The sequence below is a fragment of the Lynx canadensis genome, chromosome C2 (genome assembly GCF_007474595.2).
Source record: "Lynx canadensis isolate LIC74 chromosome C2, mLynCan4.pri.v2, whole genome shotgun sequence".
Classification (NCBI taxonomy): Eukaryota; Metazoa; Chordata; class Mammalia; order Carnivora; family Felidae; genus Lynx; species Lynx canadensis.
In genome coordinates this window covers 81,396,610-81,420,311 of record NC_044311.2, presented here as the reverse complement: position 1 = coordinate 81,420,311, position 23,702 = coordinate 81,396,610, and the positions used below count along the sequence as shown (strand labels likewise).

General features: G+C 37.5%; 1 protein-coding gene across 1 annotated transcript; it reads right to left on the bottom strand.

The window, feature by feature from the left end:
- Positions 1–246: 246 nt before the first annotated feature.
- On the bottom strand, positions 247–23,125 carry CLDN16 (claudin 16). Its single transcript, XM_030330559.1, is given in 12 exon segments — positions 247–1,403; positions 1,405–1,469; positions 2,195–2,329; positions 2,332–2,385; positions 5,772–5,797; positions 5,799–5,892; positions 5,895–5,933; positions 9,206–9,308; positions 22,717–22,851; positions 22,853–22,903; positions 22,906–22,958; positions 22,961–23,125. Coding segments are annotated over 12 exon segments (909 nt in total). The 5' UTR covers positions 23,046–23,125; the 3' UTR covers positions 247–1,334.
- Positions 23,126–23,702: the final 577 nt, after the last annotated feature.

Here is a 23,702-nt window from a genome sequence, read left to right as displayed (position 1 = left end):
CCCTACCATTTTTTTTTTTTAAATTTTTTTTTTTTCAACGTTTATTTATTTTTGGGACAGAGAGGACAGAGCATGAACGGGGGAGGGGCAGAGAGAGAGGGAGAACCAGAATTGGAAACAGGCTCCAGGCTCTGAGCCATCAGCCAGAGCCTGACGCGGGCTCGAACTCAGGACCGCGAGAGCGTGACCTGGCTGAAGTTCGACGCTTAACCGACTGCGCCACCCAGGCGCCCCCAAACCCTACCATTTAAAAAAAATGTATGACCACAGTGTTAATACGAACAGATGCTATAGCAATCATTCACTGATTTCTTTACGTGTAGTATTAATATATAATTCCATTTTTTTTCTCGACAAATAGACATTTTGTGAGAAAAACTGATCTTTATTTCAGTGGAGAGTTGTGAGAAGTTATTTCTTCCAATCAACAAATATTGTTAAATTTTATCATTTGTCAGATATTTTCCTGGGTGCTAAGGACCCAGTGTGGGAGAACACCTGAATCAGTGAATTTTAATATGGTGCATTTTTGAAACATTTTTGGATGTCCAATATATAAATGACTGAACTCTCTGGTTTAGCTGTTGCAGCTGTGGTCTAATAATTTGGCAATATATAGGCAAACTTACAGTCGCAATAAAATAATACACAGATCTCTTATGTTGTTTACGAGGAAGACAGTGACCACTGCTCTGGTATTAATCTGACATTTGCTTTTGACATTCCAAGTATGGAGGGGACACTTCTTATCTTTCAGTTCCACCAGCAGCTGGTAGATGAAGCTGTTAATTTCTTTTTTCTATTTTAACAGAGTCAGAGTAACAGTAGGGTTTGATATACTAGTTTAAATGTGGAAAATCATCTTCAAAGTTATCAAATAACTCACTCAGTTGAGAACACAAAGAATGAACCAAAAAGCCAGAGAAGGAGCTAAGAGGCTGTCAATACCTTCAAAGATTAGAATCTCTGGCCTCTTTTAAAGGTTGCTTTCTAGTCTTAAAGTATCATTTTACTTGAATATCACCATGTCACAATCTCTAATAGCAATATGAAATCACAAACAGACATTTGTATATCCTAGCAACCTTATCTGTAAATACAGGGCAAGTGTATGTGAGCATGTGCAAGAGGAGGGTGGAAAGGAGGGAGAATATGGGAATAACAGAAAAGGAGCAGTGATAGCAGAATCAAAACTTCCTGATTAAGCTGAGCAATTAACTTAGTTGAACATGAGGACTAAGTAAGTGCTCCTAGATCAACCTGCTATTGTATTAACCTAAACATATTGATTGATCATTTCAGGAACATATATACACAGACTGATGTGTGGCACTTTACACTCTCGTGTCCACGGCATACATTTTGGCGGTCTCTGTCCTAGGGGCTACGTATGACTTGGCCATAGGAAATAGCTGCATTTGAGTAGGCTTTCCTCATGGAATACGGATAGTTCCTTTCAGGTCCAACATCTGTTGGGAAGAGATAAATGTAGTTGTATAGAAATAATTATGATTCAGTGAACTTTGGGGAAAAATGTCATTTTACACATTCTTCTCATAAAGAGACGAAAATATAAATACTTTAAGAAGGAATCATCTAAGAAGAACCCTAGAATAAAATCTAAGATTTTCATCTGGAAAGTTATTTTTAGATTTAAAGCTTAGGTACTTTCCTTCTTTTTCTCTCCTCCCTCTCTTCCGTCCGTCCTTCCTTCCTTCCTTCCTTCTTCTTTTCTTCCTTCCTTCCCTCCTTCCTTCTTTCCTGATGAGGAGATGGATTTTCTTGCTTTTTTAACAATATTTTTAGAAACCCAATAGTAATACATTATATTTTTTAACAAGAAATATTTGACTTGGCTCTCAGTCTACTTCTCTGTTTAACTCTAGAGATAAATTTAGTAGATAGATGAAGTTAGATATATAAGATTATGAACACATTGAAATCACATTATATATTTAGATATTGGATACAGTTATAGATGTGGTTTTTTCACCCAATATACCACTTATGAGGTATGAGGCTTGAATATTGCAAATCAGTTTTCCTTGAACAACAGAAACTTCTCAAGTGTCATTTTTTATAAGAGGTAGGGATCAGGTAAGCAACATTATTTTGCACTGGTGAGAACTGTTTCTACCAGATTGGGAAGATTGATAATGGAGGCAAGTAAGTGTGCTATTTTATTTTTTCTTACCTTTGAAGAGGTATAAGCAGCATGTCAGGACAGCACCAGCCAAAAAGCAACCCAGAGACCCAGCCATTCCAAGCCAGCAAGACCAACCAAATTTGTATTGGATGCCAAGAAATATATTGTGCAAAACCAGAGAAGACGTTCTACATAAACATCAACAGCGTACCACACTGAACCAATGATTCCTGGGGCACCTGAAAGAAAGAAAAGTTGCTAAAATAATACAGGCTTTCCAAATGTAAGTTCATGGACTGCTACCCAAAATGGATGGCATCATTTAGAAAGGGGTAATAATCATTTGGAGGGGCAATAATAATTGCTTTCTATTTTGTGTTTCTTCCAAATTATGTATCAGTTTATACATAAAGAGAAATACAAAAATTTTAAAATGCAGTGTTCATCTGTTTGTGTAAACTTAAAATGATCATTGTGGTTTTCTTTAATTTTTCCTCTCTCACATGTTATTTGAATGCGTGTAAAAGGAAATATGAAAAACAACAGAAAAAAAGAAAGAACACAAAATTGAAGACAAATAATACACAGCATACGTTCACTCTATTGATTTTTTTAATTAAAGTATATATCTTTAAGAATATTCTATTCTTCTCTGCCACCACCCCCTGGACCCACAATTAAAGCTGTGTCAGCTACATAATCAGCACCCATATGGAAACTATGTTTTTTGAAGTCAATAATTTTAGTCTGTTGGGCTTAAAAACAATAACTGGAGTAAAAATTGTCTTTATTTTAAAATAAATTCTTACCTACCATCCACACACCATGAGAGAACAAACTAAGAAAATTTTGTTCCTTTTAAAATAAAATTTAACCCCCCAATTAGTCTATCTGACAATTTGAATGGCTTGGAATGATGCCAGTAGAGTCCGCTTGCTTTAAAGGTATAAATTGCACATCAGTGCTTAGGTGCAGGGAAAAAAAAAGGTGAGGAGCTATAGAACAAAAAGGCTATGTGAAAATGGTGTTTCACATTCTTTTCTAGGGGGTCTGTGATATGTATTTAAGTCACCATTTCATTGCATTATTTTCCCAGTTGTTTAATGCAAGAAGTTTAGGACAGATAATGAACACATAACCTTTAGATAACAGAGTATCCATTAACCACCTATTTTCTACAATACTTCTAATCTATGGTTTAAGATGGAAATTCCTTTTTTAAAACTTAGAAAGAGATTATGTAAAATTATATATACATATAACACACATAGATACATATATATATGAAATATGCATATATTTCATTTATACCATATGAAAATAGCATGTCATATATATTATATATATGTATGCTGTTAGTATTTCATGCATTATATATATATATTTATTATATGTAATATAATATAATTATATAATATATATCTAATTTCTTCTCTTTTTAGGTTTATTTATTTTGAGAGACAGAGTGAGTGGGGGGGCAGGGATTGGAGAGAGGGAGAAGAGAGAGAAGTCCAAGCAGGCTCCACACCACCAGCACGGAGCCCAATGTGGGGCTCAAACTCATGACCATGAGATTATAACCTGAACCAAAATCAAGAGGCAGAGGCTTAACTGACTGAGCCACCCAGGTACCCTTGGCATAGTAATTTCAAATGATGATTTCAAGCCTTTGGCAATATCTGGAAATTTAATTTCATCATTTCTTCATCCATTCCTATAGGGAATTTTTCAATCAACTAATATTTTAAAATTTAGCTGATTTTATTTTTTTAAATAAAAAGTGGCATATATAATGATATCTCAAAAGTATTCCTGAAACAAAACTGTATTGCATTAAATGGTGTTTAAATTTGTTAAATAAAACACATGGTTACATACAAAAGCTCTATGTTATCACTAGGCCAACCTAGACATGAGAATAAATGTCTTAAAAAGGAAAACTTACTAAGTTCTTATGGTTTTTAATACAAACCTAAGGATCATCAGGCTTGACTCAATGCTTGTGTGAAAAAATTCAGGGAGGCCCCAGTTTTGACTGTGTGATGGGTTAGGCTGTCTGCTATGGGCTCACTCTGTCCACACTGGATCTTACAACAGCAATTCAGAATAGATTTTATTGCTGGGGACGTGGCCATTATTTTGCAGATCAAGTAAAGAAGACCAGTTAAGAAACTGGCCTAAGGTAAAAAATCACACATATATATCTCCAAGTATTAAAAAAATTAAAAAAAAAATTTTTTAATGTTTATTTTTGAGACAGAAAGACAGACATGTGTAGGGGGAGGGTCAGAGAGAGAGAGAGAGAGGGAAACACATAATCTGGAAGTAGGCTCCAGGCTCTGAGCTGTCAGCACAGAGCCCGATGTGGGGCTCAAACTCGGGAACAACAAGATCATGACCTGAGCTGAAGTTGGACGCTTAACCGACTGAGCCACCCAGGTGCCCTAAAAAAAATTTTTTAAGTAAACTCTACCCCCAACGTGGAACTCGAGTTCCCAACTCTGAGATCAAGATTGCATGCTCTACTGACTGAGCCAGCCAGACACCTCTGCAAGTATTTTTAATTCCAAATCCCTATCCATTCATTTTATACTTCCTGGGAAGTTATCACTTATATTTGCTTTGCTAAATTTTCACTACTACCATTAAAAAAAAAGATAGTTTCCTCCCTGGGGGTGTGCCCATGGTTTTCAATCTTCCTGCACTTTGATCTCTTGGACAGTGTATTTTCTCCCAACTTGCATTAAGGTCTTAAGAAGACATCATATTGTGACAGAGGAAGACTAAAGTGAATTTAATGACAGAATTTAATGATGCTTTTTCATCAATAAACACCATGTAAAGTGCTTCTTGACTTGTTTATAAGTCATGCTTGATTTATTATCCTTCAGAATTCCATTATTCATCTGCCTCTTAAGTGGAGATATAATCTGCTTATTGTTACATTTACAATTCAGATGGGTTGGCACATAAGAAAACCTGACATAGGACTTGGCACAACTTAGTTGCTAAAGAATTGCTAAAGAATTGCCTACTCCTACAGTGGGTACAGGTAAGGAGATGGGACCTTGGGACTTAAGGATTTAACTTCAAGAATAATAAAAATAAATTATTTGAAAATTTTAAACCATTATATAACTTTTTAAATGGTTAAAAATAGTTTGAGGACTTCAATAAACTTTGATCTAACATCGTACCAAAAATTAATGATCTGATTTCACAGCTGAAGAAAGAAGGGCTGATGTGCTCCTTATTCCTTCAATCTAGAAAAGCAAGTCACATATGATGTTAAAATGAACAGCTTCACGGGGCACCTGTATAGCTTAGTCGGTTCAGTGACTGACTCTTGATTTTGGCTTAGGTCATGATCTCAGGGTCATGAGATAGAGCCCCACATTGGTCTCTGCGCTGATACTATGGAGCCTGCTTGGGATTCTCTCTCTGCCCCTCCCTCTGCCCCTCCCCTGTTCATTTGCACATGTGCACGTGTACTCTTCCTCTCTCTTTGGAACAAAACTTAATAATAAATAAACTTAAAAAAAATGAACTGCTTCACAACAGCATCCTCCTTCATCTCAAGACTGTAGATGAGCACCTCTACCCCCATCCCTAGTGCAGAGAGTACCTGCTATTAGTAATATGGTTCCAGCACAAGCAGATGCGGACTTTGATGTATGGCTCATCAGGGAGGAATTTCACACAGTGGAGACCAAGAAGCAGGGTGATAAATCCAAATCCAGCTAAATATCTGCAGTAATCATCAACGCTCGAGTTACCACCAGCTTCACTGGAAGATCAGGGCATGTGGTTAAATCATGGTCAGAGGAAGGAAACACGTTAATGTCGAGGTATGCAAAAAACAGATAATTACATACATTAACAAATGCCCATTGAATTAGAATTTAAATTTGCATGAACTTGGATTTTTTTTCATAAAATGCAAAAATATCATGAGATTATCGGTATTATTGTTTAAGCACTGATTATTACTTAGACTTGTCGGCCCCCTAGCAAAATGCTTGGCCTATCGTGTACACTAAATACCTTTTTCCTTGTTTGTTTCTTGTTCTGGAATGAGACTTGTTCACAAGTATTATAGCTGAATACTCAATTGAAAGTAAGGTATCTATTCTGCAGAAGTTGCCAATGAATATTTAAGAAATAAACGATCACTACAGTTGTTTGAAGTTCCATTGAAAAATATACTTAAAATAACTGGTTAAAATTTTGGTACAGGGGAGTAGGATAAAATGATTCAAGATGTCTCTTGGCCCGGTCAGGCTAATGGGAGCCATCTCTTCTAAAGCCATCTCTTTAGAAGGAGGAGGAGCTACAGAGCTTCTGTTATTTAGTCGAAGACTACTTCTAAAGGCCAGATCATATTCTTTTTCATCGCTTCCAGGGGTGACCCTTCTTGGCCAACATTCCATCTTAACCCTTTAATCTTGCACTGTCAACTGAGCAAATTTCAACTATGGCCAATGAGAATATGTGGTAGAAGGTCCAGGGAAGAGGGTATTAGGTAAGTAGAAGTGGAATAGAGCAATCATCTTCTGCAGTGGAAGCATCCTCAAATGTGAAAACCTCTTGAAACTGTGAGTCTCGGTTATGCTAACTTAAAAATGGGAAATTTTGTCAGAAATGGAGGGTTAATTACCTGATGTCAAAACTACTACTATTTTAGCTCGCTAATGGAAAGGAGGAATACAATTTATTCTTTTTGAGGGTATTGTAATTATGTTTTATTTTCATAGTGATGGGGGCTTCCTTGATTTTAAATAATTCTTCTGCAGTGTTGAGATAAATTTAGGGCTGATTTAGTAATAGATTGCTTGTAAAATGTGGCCATTTATTTAAAATAAAAAAATACCTTATAATCCATCTAAGAGGAAATCAATGCATAAAATCAGCTTTTACCTGATTAATAGGTGAATATTTAAGATCTTAATATATGGCATTATTTCAAAAAATTTAGATTTATATTTCTAATTTAGGCCAAATCTAAGGCTTATTTTTCTCAAATTTCAAGAAAGAGAAAAATATGTGCCTAACTAGGCTGTATATATAGAAGTGGGTCTCCTACGCAGCACCCCAAGCCAAGCAGTCCCACACCTTGGAGTGCCTTCCTTAAATATTAAGTCCCTTTTGGACCTGGGACCAATAGGGCCAGGATTGCCTTTGGATGGGACACCTTGAATTGTGACCCTGGTTTTCCCCTCTCCAAGCCTTGATCCCACATACAGCATGATTTCTGATGCTCTGTAGAACTCCAGGACTCATGTCTATGGTGTTATCCAGCCAGCCTTATGGCCTGTCCAGTTCTAAGAGGGCAGCTCTGCAGGCAGACTGCTAATGCTAACGAACCAGGAATTTTTTTCCCAGGTACTGTCTGAGAACTGGCTGCTAGAATAATGTTAATATTCTGACTGGAGAAAAGGGAACTCAAATTAACTATATCAACAAGAGCCCTGAAAAAAAATTTTGTCTGGGTCTGTATATCCTAGGTCCATAGGACAGTGGGAAAAGTTATCTAATTGTGATTCTATAAAGATATCAAAGACTAAAATAAAATTTTATAGGTAATATCCTAACTTAGAGGGTATAGTTGTTATTTTCTTAGAATACATGTTTGTATCTGTAGTCTCTAAGCATATGATGGAATTTCTTAAACAAAAGTAATTACTTTTTTAAGATATTATTTGAAATTAATAGGTAAGAACATATTTTAAAATGTGAGCTAGTGCAGGCAAAAGATTAAAAAAAGAAATATTTAAAAATACAATCAGCAGTTTTCTCTGTGCAGTAAGCTTATGAGTGATTTTCTGTTATTCTTGTATAAATGTACATAACAACATTTACAAGTTTGAAATATTTTACCTTTATTTTTTTTCTCCGCTCCCACCATAGCACCACATTTCTGGAATAGCCTAGGGTCCACATAAACTTACATTTTTATTGACCAAATCATGCTTTTTCGTGGATAGAAGTAGGTTACCACAAGGAGGGAAAAAGAGAAAGAATGAAGAAGTTTCAAAAAAAATGAAATATAGGCTTTATGAATTAGGTTAAAAAAAAAAACACTCAAATCCTAAATAGCAGAAGAAGATATTTTAGAGCACTGCTCCTTTTAAGTGCTTATCCCTGGATGGAAATAGCTGTCCAGGGGAAAAGTCACATTCCAAGCATTTGCTTTTCATTTATCTTCAGAAAAGAAGTTGCCATGCTCTAACATACCCCGTCATCTGCTTTGAAGGAGACCAAAACCAATTAGCTTGAACAACAGCACCAGTATTTCTTGGCATGATTCAATGTTCTAAATAAATAAATATCTGCTGTGGAGAAAAACTGAGAGAATCAATGATAGCATTTTTTCATCTATGAAACCTCTTTATTCATAGAAATATGGACCTTGTTAACACCTAATTAAAATTTAAAGCTAAAGGTTAGGAAGAAGAAAGAGCTGGCTTTACACTTTCTGTTAATTGTGTGTCATATGTATTGATTCTTTTCATTCCCTGATCCTATAATCTGTGTGTCTCTCTTTGCCTATCTCCATGTCTGTTTTTCCTCTTTGTCTCTGGCCCCTCTGTTTCCACCTTCTCTCTTTCTCAGCAACTCTCTCAATGAATTACTGTCAACTTCCTATTTGACTTACATCACAGCTAAAAGACATCTCTGAAATGGTTTTCATCTAATGTGTCAATTCTAATCCTCCAGTAACCACAACCTGAAGAATTCATCTCAATTTAAAAAGTGTTTACTTTAAGTCTACTGTGTGTAAGACACTCTGCCAGGTATTTGGGGGGAGGGGGGCAGAGATGAGGAAGTTAATATTTTTACCTTAAAAGAATGTATACAATATGGAAAAAGATAAAATATGCCCAACGTGTTTCAATTCACGTTTCTGAACTTTTTATGGAAACATTTAAAATGAGACAGAACTTTACCATAGTTCTGTAGAAACACACACACACACACACACACACACACACACACACACACAATGAAAACCTGTTTGGGATCCCTCCTTGGCAAGGGGGTTGTCTAAGGCATACATACAGGGGTGTTCGGCAAGGATAGAATCATACTCGTCACAGGTGCGAATCCCATCAAAAACGTTCGTGACACACTCCCACCAGAGGCCTCGGCATTTGGTGCTCACCTAGATGTTGGGAGAAGACACTGTGTGAAACAACTCATGCAGGCACACTTTAGTTCCCCTCGATCAAAGGAAGACCTTGGCTGTTGTGCGTTTGATAGTAAAGTACATTGGTTGCAAGCGTGATCAGAATTTCATTTACAACAAACACAATGTGTTTTACAGTATTTTCCCTTAAGCACTAACAACTAAAGGCTTTCTCCACCAGGAATGAATTCACTTCCTGATGGGGTGGAGAGGGGGGCAGTGGTACCTAACTAGATAAAGTCTTCATTACATATAGGCAAATGTCTATAGCTGGTTCGATCGTGGAGTCATGGTTTCACATGGGGACAACTATGTCACTTTTCCTCTGCTGACATTTTTCATCAAAAATAAATAAATAAATAAATAAATAAAATCAATATAACAATAAATGCTAACTCTTGACGTCCTGAGTCTATTAAGAATGTACATTAATTTTTCACCCCGATAAACACTGAGTCCCATGAAGAAAGGTATTATTGTATATGAAGTTCACAATTTTACAATAATTGCCAAAGAATGCCATACCTCAGGACAGCAACAAATGAAATATAAAGACCCACAGCTTCTTCCTTTTTGCTCCACTGACACATTACAAATGTTCCAGCTATGATATGAATGCGAACGAACTGAGCATTAATGTCATAGAACCTGACAGCTGGAAACCAGTTCTACTTAGAATCATAGTGCAGATGATTCTAAGTGTCCACCTAGAGCTAAAAGACACCAGTGCCCAGAGCCATTCCATGTTTTATCTGTAAGCTGCACGTCACAAAAGATTTCCTAAAATTGTAAACATGCCAATGGGAAATAGTTTCAATATTCTTGACACAGCTCATGCATATGGAACAGAGCTAATATGATTGTCCTGATTCAATTACAGATTCACATTGCCTTGGGGTTCTGGGAATAGTTAGTAAAATTTAACCAAGAATTATCTTGGAAAATAAAAACTTATTTTTTTTTCCTTAAAGAAAGACTAAATAACAATGTGGGAAGAGAAATGCCAAAGCGGGGAGATTAAAATTGGTGTGAAGAAGAAAGGAAGGGACATAAAACCCTTTGATCTGCAAAAGGAAACCGTATCAGGGAATATTTGTGCTTTGAAGCTTTGCTTGGTGTTCTACCTTGCAGTTGTATTGTGTGCCAAATAAAACTTTACTGCTTGTTCTTCCACTACAAATGTCAATGTTGTACTTCTATTGTCCTTTTATAGGTAAAATACACATAATCAGTAATAATAAATCTATATTGAGTCCATACTGTGAAGCAGTTACTATTTAAGCATATTATTATCCCATTTATTCCTTAACTGCTCCTGTGAGACATCAGTTACTATCAGCTATTTTACAAATAAGGAGAATGAGGAATAGAAAAGGTAAGTGATAACCCCAGGCAAGCATAGTTCACAAATACGGCAATCTGTGTGCTTGCTCTTAAGCACCGCAGTATACTTAAAAACCATTTTAAGAAATTCCAAATCCGTTTCAGGCTAGAGTACTCCAGCACTGAAATGAGAAGATAGCTTGGGGTGAAGGGTTATAAACCCTAACTTTAATCTTGTCCTATGGCTATTATTCTACAAACCTTCACTTTGGCTTGCTCTTCCTAAGGTTAAAACTGAAGGGATGCTTTGGGGATATTATCTGCCTCAGGAACTGCAGTAACCAAAAATTTAACACAGATCTACCTTGTGAAAGTTAACATACCAATTTTTTAATGATGGATGTGAGCATCTCAAGTTAGATATGGATGCAATTTAAGCTGCCACTAAAAAAGTATAGACTTTAAATCTAAGTTGACACTTTTTAAATGTGTTGTATCTTTGGGCAAGATCTTACCTTTTTTTGAGCCTCAATCTTCTTATCTGCGTAAAGGAGCTAGTGCTAGGATAGTTATAAGAATTAAAAAATTACAAACACACAATATAAATGATTTGCTCATAAGTGATCTTAGTAAAGTACTTAACAACCTGAGTAGTGACAGTGTTCAACATTGCTAACTAACCACAATCAAAGTGAAGAAGGGTAGGTATGGTGGGTTGAATGATGCCCCCTCCCTCACTTCTCCCACCAAAGATTTGTCTAAGTCCTAATCCCCAGAACCTATGGATTTTTGGATGTTATCTTTTTTGGAAAAAGGGACTTTGCATATGGCCAACTAATCTTTGACAAAGCAGGAAAGAACATCCAATGGAAAAAAGACAGTCTCTTTAACAAATGGTGCTAGGAGAACTGGACAGCAACATGCAGAATGAAACCAGACCACTTTCTTACACCATTCACAAAAACAAACTCAAAATGGATAAAGGACCTGAGTGTGAGACAGGAAACCATCAAAACCCTAGAGGAGAAAGCAGGAAAAAACCTCTCTGACCTCAGCCGCAGCAATTTCTTACCTGACATATCCCCAAAGGCAAAGGAATTAAAAGCAAAAATGAACTATTGGGACCTCATGAAGATAAAAAGCTTCTGCACTGCAAAGGAAACAATCAACAAAACCAACGGAATGGGAAACCACGGAATGGGAAATGATATTTGCAAATGACATATCGGACAAAGGGCTAGTATCCAAAATCTGTAAACAACTCACCAAACTCCACACCCGAAAAACAAATAACCCAGTGAAGAAATGGGCAGAAAACATGAATAGACACTTCTCTAAAGAAGACATCCAGATGGCCAACAGGCACATGAAAAGATGCTCAACGTCGCTCCTCATCAGGGAAATACAAATCAAAACCACACTCAGATACCACCTCATGCTAGTCAGAGTGGCCAAAATGAACAAATCAGGGGACTATAGATGCTGGCGAGGATGTGGAGAAACAGGAACCCTCTTGCACTGTTGGTGGGAATGCAAAATGGTGCAGATGCTCTGGAAAACAGTGTGGAGGTTCCTCAAAAAATTAAAATAGATCTACCCTTTGACCCAGCAATAGCACTGCTAGGAGTTTACCTAAGGAATACAGGAGTACTGATGCATAGGGGCACTTGTACCCCAATGTTTATAGCAGCACTCTCAACAATAGCCAAATTATGGAAAGAGCCTAAATGTCCATCAATTGATGCATGGATAGAGAAATTGTGGTTTATATACACAATGGAATACTACGTGGCAATGAGAAAGAATGAAATATGACCCTTTGTAGCAACGTGGATGGAACTGGAGAGTGTTATGCTAAGTGAAATAAGCCATACAGAGAAAGACAGATACCATATGTTGTCACTCCTATGTGGATCCTGAGAAACTTGACAGAAGACCATGGGGGAGGGGAAGAAAAAAAAAAGAGGTTAGAGAGGGAGGGAGCCAAAACATAACAGATTCTTAAAAACTGAGAACAAACTGAGGGTTGATGGGGGTTGGGAGGGAGGGGAGGGTGGGTGATGGGTATTGAGGAGGGCACCTATTGGGATGAGCACTGGGTGTTTTATGGAAACCAATTTGACAATAAATTTCATATTTTAAAAAAAAGGAAAAAGGGACTTGCATATGTAGTGAAGTTAAGGATCTTGAGGTAATGAGATCATCTTGGATTACCCGGGTGGGCCCCAAATTTAATGACAAGTGCTTTAATGAGAGACACATAGAGAAGAAGGTAATATGACCAGAGAGGCAGAGATTGAAGTGATGTGGCTGTAAATCAAGGAATGGAGTAGTGACCAGAAGCCAGAAGACGAGAGGAACAGATTCTCCCCTAGAGCCTTCAGAGGGGGCACAGCCTTGTCAACACCTTGATTTCAAACTTGTAACCTCCAGAACTGCAAGAGAATAAATTTCTCTTGAGTTAAGCCACCAAATTGTGGTAATTTGTTATGGCAGCCCTAGGAGACAAATACAGTAGATATGATTGGTACAGAGCTGTTATACTGAAATAGAAAACAGGACTTCTCATAGCTTATTCCTGTTCAGTCCCTCAATTAACAAGAACATACTGGATCCAGTTTACACCAACTAGAGCTAGGTTATACGGATTTGAAGTCACTGTTCCATAATTAGACAGTGACTGTCCATAATTCCTGCTGTCTAACATAGCCCCATTAAAACAAACAAACAAACACTCCTACTGTGGTATTTCTTTTTATATATGAGGTTATTTAGAAAGGAACCTGAGAGATATATGTAGGAATACTCATTTTACACTAAAAAAGAGTCTCTTGGCAAAATAATCCAGCAGTGGTGTCATTTTCAAGGCTATTGATCATTTACCTGCAATGACCATATTTAGAAAAGCAATGAGCTCATTAGAGGAAACAGGAATCTAATTTCATTAGGTATTAATGCTCAGGGGCACACTATTAGATTGCTTGGTATTCACACTCGGTTAAGGTACGTGAGAATAGTGGCTGTAATTAACTAAACTTCTGTGTTAATATAGCACTTACTGGAGACACCCTTAAAGGTGCCTTTGTGCACAAAGACAAGGTTAAAATTTTTTATGGTATTTATCATATTTAGGGAAGCCCTCCTTGGTTATAATATATAATCTTCACTTACTTATTCCTGTGTTATACAGAAGCTTATTAAGAACTCTCTCAAAGGCAAGTAAATCTAAATTCTTAAAAGTTTTAAGACAAGGTTCTGTTTAAAAGGAGACTGATGCTTCAAATATTATGATTAACCTTTCTTAAAGGGCAAAAATGCAAAATGTTAACTAATAATTCTTATCTTGCACGGTCATTCAAAATAGAAGATTGCAATTTTAAGCTACTCTTTTAACATGCAATTTATACATTATTAAATACAGATAATGATACTAGAGGGATTTCTATATTATTTCAATGAATATCTGTCCTGACGTGAGGAGATTATCTCCTAAATGGGGAGAACTCAGTTTATCCAAGATGTAACAATAAAAGCACAAGTCACAAACATGAGGCTGGCATAAATATCTTAATATTATTTAATTACAATAGTAAACAGAGATCTTATAGAGCAGTCCATATTTCTGCTTTCCTTTGGCAACTTAGTCATGCTGGCCACCTGGACTCCTCAGTCCCACATAACAATGATTAGCGCCAAGGGACTGGCTGCTTCCTTTAGATGGGGCTTGTACTCACAGTTTTCCTCCCCCTCCCTCCTCCCCCAATCTGCCTCTCTCAAGGATGTTGGTTACCTGGTTCCTAACAGCATTTAACTCACTCCTTGTGTATAATAATGAGAATGACTCCCTTTGCCTTCAATTTGTCAAATTTCTACCTATCCTTCAAATGGCACTTCAAAGATACTCCTTCTTCCAAGAAGTTTCTCCCAGTTTCTCCAGCTAGGGTTAATTTATTCCTAGATCATACCATAATCTGTGCATATTTTCTATAGTATTTACAATATTGCATTACTATTCTTCTGTGCATTTGCAGACATCTGTCTCCCAAGTCTGTCTGTTGTCCTCTTTCAAACTATATTCATTGAAGATCTGCCATGTGCCAGTCAACAGACTAACAAAATGCTGGGGATAAAGCAAAGCCCAAGAAAGGTATGGCACCTCGCTTCAAGGAGCTTACAGACCCTCCTGCTTGGAACATAATGGATGCTCAAAAGATGTTTATTAAGAAAAAAAAAAAAGGTCACTTTTTCTTTCTTTTTTTTTTTTTTTTTTAATCTTTATTTCCTTTGAGAGAGAGACAGAGACAGAGACAGAGTGCGAGCAGGGGAGGGGCAGAGAGAATTCGAAGCAGGTTCCAGGCTCTGAGCTGTCAGCACACAGCCTGACGCGGGCTCCAAATCACGAAAGCAAGTTCATGACCTGAGCCAAAGTCAGAAGCCCAACCAACTGAGCCACCCAGGCGTCCTGGTCACTTTTTAAAATTCACATTAACTATCTGTCTTTAGATAATGGTTACTGATACACTCTATGCACAACTGGTGCTTAATATATGCTTCTGACTTGACTGAATGGATAAAACAGCTGAATCTAGGAGTCAAAGAATTATGATTTAGACTATAGAGTTAATACTGATTTATTGTCAGGCTGGACCCTATCTACTCGACCAGCTCTGGGAGGTAAGTGTTTACCACAGGACTCGGGATGAGCAGGATACCACTCAGAAAATTCTTAGGACACCATACTGACCACGTCTCTTCCCTGTTGAATTTATAGTATCCTAAATTAGTTCCTTAATCCTGGGATTTCCTATTCCCATCTCTTTAGCAACTTCCCATTAAGGCTTCTCTACCCTTGTCTTTGCCATTTTTTTTCCTTGTCACTCTGGAAATATTTACAGACAGCAACATACAATTTTGCCTGCCTTGTCTTGTTTCCTGTAGTACTGGATGTGTTTGTCTTGCCTCCATGTATTTTATATATCTTTTGGGAATTAGAGAAACTTAAAAATACTTTAATTAATCGGCATTTATTTTTCTTCCAGCTGTGTGGGGAAAAATATATTTATATACTCAATAGTTTTAATAAATATGTATCGTTGGCTGGCCACTATAAAATAAGATTTTTCTTTGTCAATGCACATTAAGTTATAAGTGCATATGCACTGAGATGTGTGTGTAAATATAATACATAGAGAGAGAAGTATGCATAAACCAAAAGAAAAGTAAAAGAAGCCATGAAGATGTACTATTTTAAAAACCACCTTGCACACACATATTATAGGAATTTATGCTTTTCACACCACTTTACCATTCTTGTGTTAATGTTCTTTAATACGGAAGATACAACTTAGCTGTTACCAGTATTTACTTAAATATATTCATTAAGATGCAAAACCTTAATAATTCCATAGTAAATAACATACTTTACTACTAATACTTGAGACAATTTCAATTTTAACATGAAATGCATTTGAGTTTTTTTTATACCAGGATTCTGAACTTTTCATTTTAATATTTTATATTATTGGGACACCTGGGTGGCTCAGTCACTTGAGTGTATGACTCCTGATTTTGGCTTAGGTCATGATTCCAGGGTCCTGGGATCAAGTTCTATGTAGGGATAAATGCTGAGCATGGAGCCTACTTAAGATTCTCTCTCCCTTTCTATCTCTCCCTCTGCCCCTCTTCCCCACTCATGCTCTCTCTCATATATATATATATATATATATATATATATATATATATATTACTATCCCAAGGTCTAAAAGAACTCAAAACAGTCATTTATGAAGATAAAGAAGCAAGATTAAAGTAAGCATAATAGATGTTACCTTTCCTTTCCTCTCCATTTATGTGCCACGAGTTATTGCTGAAATACATTTGGTTTAGTTCTGCCTGTTTATTTGTGGGAGGCTGGCTAAAAGTAAAAATGGCAAGAACGAGATAATACTTACTTAGTAGGTAAATGGTCTTCATGGTTATATTACCTAATTTACATATTTGAACTAAACATTTCTATTTTTTTAAGTTTATTTATTTATTTTGAGAGAGAGACAGAGTACACGAGTGAGAGAGGGGCAGAGAGAGAGGGAGAGAGAATCCCAAGTAGGCTCTGCTCTGTCAGCTCAGAGCCTGATGTGGGGCTCAGATTCACGAATCATGAGATCATGACCCCAGCCGAAAACAAGAGCCAGACACTTACCTGACTGAAGCATCCAGGCACCCCTAAATATATCAGTTTTAACATTTATTGTTTATTTAAATCACACATTTAATCATCTTAGAATGCTTCTGAAAGCATGGCATCCTAACTTTGCAATGACTACTGCATCAGTTGTGACAGATCAGTGTTTGCTGAGTGAATGGTAATAAAATATTAGTTTACTTTTTCCTCTCTTCTTTTCTTCATTTCTGTCTTTATTTAAAGCACCAGGCAGAAAAAGCTATATTCTCTGGACCAGAATACACTCTTCACCAACCTTATTGTACATCCCAGAGAATTAGATTTTTATTCCTGCCTTTTTAAAAAAAGGGACGAAATCCATATCTTCAACAATTTTAAATTGTACTAAGATTAAAAAGCCTTGCCTAGAAAATGGTGGTGGTCTCCCCACAGAGATACTTTTCATTTATGGCTCAATGTGTGATTTCCAAAGATCACATTGCATTATATTCATTCTTTTCATAAACATGCCAAGTATCTTAATAGATGCGCCCTGTCAGTTCATGTGAATCATGAGTTTCCATGATGTGGAAATTGGTGTGAAGAGGAGGAGATCATGAGATGAACAAGAGAATATCTGTAGCCGTCAATGTCTGCTGAATGAGTTTGCAATGAGTCGGGAAAGTAAAACCAGTATATATATATATGTATATATATATATATATATATATATATATATATATATATATATAATCAGAGTACATGCAGGTATGATAATTTTAACATTTATTTTATATCCAAAACAACTGCGGCATCATTAATGTAATTAGAAATCCCAGGGAAGAACCTGATCATGGGGATAAAATAAATCCAAATGTGAGAAACCTTCATTTGAGGTAATAAAATTTTAATCATAATAGTGCTTGGTGTATAGCAAATTCTCAGTAAATAATTAATGCAAGATTAACTGAAAACGGATTAATCTTGTGAAAACATTCTTTCCCTCTGATAATTGAAAGAACTTTGCCAAGAAGCTACTTTTTTTTTTATTTAAGTGTGGTATATGAAGAATTTCATATCTTCTAATATAGTTAACAAACTAATAATAATAATTCAGTTTATTTTTCTTTTTAAGATGCATTTAATAGGTAACTTATGCTACTTTGTCTCTATTGTTTGCTCTTATTCCCTGGTTAGATAAAAAGGAAACAGTCATAAGTATAAAAAATGGGCAAACCACAGCTCAGAGAAGTGAACAAAATTTCTCCAAGAGAATCGATAGCTAACACAGGGATAGAACTTAAATCTCATATCTCTCCCTTCAGTGAACATTATACAAAATGTCATCTCCTCCTCCAGAACAAAAACAAAACAATAAACTGCAAAGAGACAATAATATATCTCTCGTTTATTGACTGATTTGTATTTGCCTGGGACTGTGGTAAATGCTTTAGGTACACAAGCTCATTGAATCCTCACAAGGCACTTATTACATTATTATCCTCCCTTTACAGAAGAAAAAATGTGCTTTATAGCAATTTAAATGTCTGCTATTTAAAAGCATACAGGTATTGCCTGGGAGTGTGGGATTTAATCTAGGGTCCTCTCACATCAAGTCCAACCTGTGAACTTTGCCACTAGAAAGCATTGTACTCCTGGCCCCCTCGAGGTGCTGTATAATAATCTCAGTGAGGAAAAAATAGTGGGATGGTCCAGGGACATTGCTGCTTAATGACTTCTGTACAGAGACTCGTTTTCCTCCGTTTGAGCTCTTGGTGAGTGACTCCACCATTCCTCTAATTGCTTAAAAACAGTAAAGTGGATTTCAACCTTGGCTTGTCCCTTGAATCAGCTCCTTTCTCCACATGCACTTATTAATCCTATCCATTCAAGTTCTTTAGAGCTTCCCATATCTTCACGTCTCTCTATGCTTGCTGCCTCACTAGTTCAAGCCATCAATGTTTCCCTCCTGTTCTATGGCAAAGACCTCCCAATTAGTCTCCTACATTTCCTTCTATTCATTCTAACCTTTCCCCATAAGTAGCCACAACAATTGATATTTGTAAAACACATGTGCATATTTGTTTACAGTGAAACACCTTTCACTACAGTGTAAGATCTATATTTTACTTGAACACAAAGCCTTTGATGACCAAGCTCCTATAGTCTCCTACCTACATTGGAAATTCTTACCATGCTGACATAGTCCAAAGCCACATATATTACTCTCATACCTAGATCGCTGCCCATACCATTTCCTGTGCTTGCAATACTCTCTACTTCTTCCTTACTCACCTGTCCTTAGGTCCTACGCTAGGTGTTTCTTCTGGGTTGCCTTTACTCATTCTCTAAGATTGGGTGAGCCAGTCACTCAGAGTTATTTGTTATCATGGCACTTGTCACACCGTATGGTAACTTTCAGTTCACTTGCCCATAACTCCCAGTAATGTTGGGACAACCCAAGGTAGATCCAGGTCACATATTCCTTCCAAACCTGTTCGCACGGCAACCCCAGGGGACAGAGGTATCAGACAGTATTTGTGGAATGAAAGAAGATAGGAAGAAAATAATAAAGGGACAGAGAGAGAGAGGGAAGGAAACAGAGATGAGGGGGAAATTATGGGAAGGAAAAACAATAAGTGAGGAGAGGAAGAGCATAAGGGGTAGAAGAGGGAAGAAAGGAGACAGGGAAAAAAGGAGAATGGAAGTATCGAGAAAAAGAGGGTGGAGGGAAGGACAAGAAGAAATAAGTAATGAGGAATGGAGTAATATGGAAGGAAGAACATAGGAAGTAACAGAAACAGAGAAGGTTTGCATTAGATTCCAGATGGAAGTTTCTGGGGAGACTGTAGACACCATGGGTCCTTCAGTGAGTGGCCATGACTTTGGGATCACAGACAGTCATAGTCAAGGAGTCCTTGTGTTAAACAACATGAAGACTGAGGAAGGATCTTAAAACTATGGAGTTTACTTCATCTTCTAATTGAAGAAACTGAGCTAATTGAAGACAGAGCTGGGGCTTGCTCAATGGAAGACAGGTAAGATGCGAACACAGGCTGGAATAATCTCAAAGCCCTAGATCTTTCCACCGCATCAGTCCTCCCAGAGACACAGGAATCAGTAATGGAGGAGCAGGGCCCCTGGTCCCTGGTTTGGAGCTGTGCACTGTGCCATCCGTGTGCCATTTCTTTTCTCCTAACATTTTTACTTAATGCAAAGAACTTTCTTCAACGGAGGCATGAGTAAGGCAAAATAATGTTTTATACTATTTTGAGTATGCTGTAGTAAGACAAAAGAGTATTTGAGCTCTTTCTGCCTTGTGCTCCCGGTTATTCATCTTAATCCTCTAACAAGCCTTGAGTTTTTACTCATTCTGTACTTTTGCCATGTATCCTCTCGTCTAGAAGGCCCCTGCTGCCATTTCTACCTTTTGAAATCCTTTTGGAGGCTTTGCTCAAATGCCTTTTCCTCCCTGAGGCCAGCTTCAATGTCCTCAACAGGAAATAATCATTCTATCTTCTTTGCTTCAATGGTATATTGTTCATTTCTTTCTCAAATATGAACTGGCCTATGCCTTTCATTATAGTTCCATGTGTATCTTTTTTCTCTACTAAATGTCCACTCCTAGAAGGCATGACCCATTCCCGCTTTATCTTTGCCTCCCCTAGGAAGATTAGCCCAGTACTTTTTATATGTCATACATTCCATGTTTGTTACTTTGAATTGAACTGTTGAATCCATTTTCCATTTTCCATCTCCATCACTCTAGAAGATTAACAAAGCTAACAAAGCTAAAAATTCATAATACTCCTTTTTGCTTAAATACTGCACAGGTGGGTTTTTTTTTAAAGCACTTTTACTGTGTTAACTTTTGTCCAATAGTTGTTTAAAGTGAGCTTCTCATGTGGACCAAAAATGATACATACATAAGGAAGGAAGCAAGGAGCGAGAGTAACAGACTTGAGTCAGTGGGTATCCGAACACTGAAATCTGTGGATAATTGTATGTCTTCACATATTGGCCAACTGAAGGAGCAATTATTACAAGAGGTCCCTGTCGCATTGAAAATACTGACAAATAGAGATTGTTGGAGAGCAGAAGCCTCATTTGTTACAGTTTTTCTTTTAATGTGGAAGCGTCTTGGAGAAAGTTTGCATAGTATGTTTCAAGTATGGGAAATAAGAAAGAAGCTAAGAAATACTAACTCTTGTCCAAAGTTAGCAAGGATTTACTCGAGGTGAATAACCTGGACTGCTCATACCATTCATTTTAACTAGAAGTGTTCTTGCACAGAGCAGATGGCAAATTGGTTGGATGTACTGAATACAAGCAAGAAAATGCTTTAAATGCCGGGACTCTCAATCTCCCTCAGCAAGGTCTGACCCTTCCTAAACTTCCATTCTTGCCAAGTGAAATTAGTATTTCTGTCGGCTTAAGCAGAAAGATTTTCAAATTGTTTCAGAAATATTTTAACAGTGCTTTTAGATGAGATTTTGCATATTTTTCAAAAATAATTTTGAGTGTGCTAGAGTCCAATATATTTCTAAATTAATCTCCTACTACTGGCAGTCTGGATTCTGGGGAGCTAATGGCAGCAGACATTTTTATCTGCACTTTTCTCTGAGCACTGTTCAAAAGGCATTCTTTTTTTCATTCACCACTTACATGCGAGGCCAGATAAAATACATCACTGGACTCACATATAGCACACATCCTTTGCAGTATTTCAATTCTATCACAATTTCAGGCACATGATTTTCTAGTTCTAAAGAAGCATTTATAACTCTGTTGGTTTTGAAATGCCATGTAGAAGTCAGAGGAAAATTAAAAGCTAAATATAAATAAATAAATAAATAAATAAATAAAGCCAAAATAATACACAGCAGAATAGAAAGGTCATTACCTTCTGTTTCTAACTGTAACATGCGAGTCTAATAAATAAAATTAGGAGAAAAAATATATAAACTAGCTCTTGGGTATCTTTCCTAAACTTCATAGAGGTGATATTATAGCATTTGTTAGAACAAATTGTTCCCCTCAGGATATAAGTAAGAGAGTAGAATGGGTTGTTGCATAGTCATTGAGTTCCTGATATATTGTTTCTTTTCTTACCTACTTTTTCTGAAACCTCACTAATGAATAGTAGCTGATTTTGAAGATTTGATTTTTAATCAGTTCTACCTTCCTCACATTCCTATAGCCGCAGGAAATTACTGTAAATTTCAAAATGTTTTCTTTCTGAGCTTCTCCAGTAAGAAAAATAAAATCTGCAAATGTGAACCACTCACTCATTTGTGTTAACAGTTGGCTTCCAAGAGTAACTTATTTTTGAAAGTTTCTTAAGTCCATATCTGTCCCCGTACTTTGGGACCCCACTGGAAAGATTTGTTCTTCCTCTCACTCCTACTTGGAAACACCTTAAAATAACAATTCCTCTTATGTAGGAAATGGGTAGGTTTTTATACACCTTGAGCTTGATTACTCAATTTCTTAGATTATCACTCTTTAAGAGAAGCCAGTCATAATGCTGTCATCCAAATTAGAAAATGGTTATGAGAAAGGCTGTCACTGGAATGTTATTCTAATTTAGTATAAGCAGCAGTGGAAGAGGTGAGTTTCTAGAAGACTCAGTGGCAGGGATTATGTAATTACACTTATCCTTAAGAAAAAAGAGGGATTATCCAGTTACCTCATCTATATAATGGGATAATAACAATGCCTACCTCATAGATCAGCTGTGAGGATTAAATGAGCTAACATAAGACTCAGTAAGTAGTAAGTAAGGAGTAAGTCCATCCATGTTGGCTATTATTTCTAACCCCAGTAAGCATCCTGAGACAGCGGGGCTGAGAGAAAATTTGGACAGGCTTGGGTCAGAAAAAGAAGGTGCTGACTTCTTACCTCCAGGGAATCGTCAGCATTCACCATCCAACAGTCTGTCCAGGTGGCCACAACCAAGAACCCAGTAGAGAAAAAGGCAAAGAAGCAGGCGGCGTACTGAAGAAGATCCCTCATTTTAGCAAGCAGCCTGTCTGGAAGGGACACATGGGCAGCTGCGAGCCCTGGGCCCACTCAGGTGGCTGGAACGTTGTCAGTCTTCTGAGCTTCTGGTACCTGGGGATGTGAAAATACCGGTCTTTTACTTTCCTCACACCCCACCGCAGACGTCTTAAGTTGTGTTAAGAGTAACGCGAACAGGCTGTAACCCACAGAGGGGTCCTGGAGGTCATTATCCAAAGCAACCAGCCTCCAATCAGAAGCCAGGTCAGTGAAAGGGCTGAGTGTGTTTGGGTGGGGGAGAAAAGGCACTGTGGTAACATTTTCGGGCCAGACTGTGGGCTAATGTGAGGTGATGGTCACCCGAGGCACGTGCCAGCGCCAAGATGGAGAGAAGAAGGGTCACACCCCATGCTGACGCCTGTAAACCGATCTTTCTCAGGCCCTCCAGGGAAAGTGAGCTATTCTCCTCCCCCTCAGTAAGGAGGCTACACGGTTGACTGAGTGCTCTTTTATTATGAGGACTATTTTAATATTCGTTGACTACCTTGGACAGACAGGCCACTGGTGAAACTATGCTAAACAAGTGTTTGCTCAAGGGAGTTTGCATTCCACAGTGTTGGGCAGAACAGCTCCTTGAAGGGTTTCCAGCACCCTCGCCCCAGGTGGAGTCACAGTTCCTAACCTTCTGGCACCACAGAGTGGGAAGGCGTGCGCAGTTTCATCGTCAGTTCTGTGTGTAAATCCTTGCTCTGAAGCTTATAGGCAGAGGGCACTTGGGCTGTGGGTTCTGGAAAACTGGAGGTACTAATGCCAATCTTCATGAGACATTTGTGAGAATTGTCTGATATTGTGTCTGTATATCATTTAGGACAGTATCCAACAAAAAG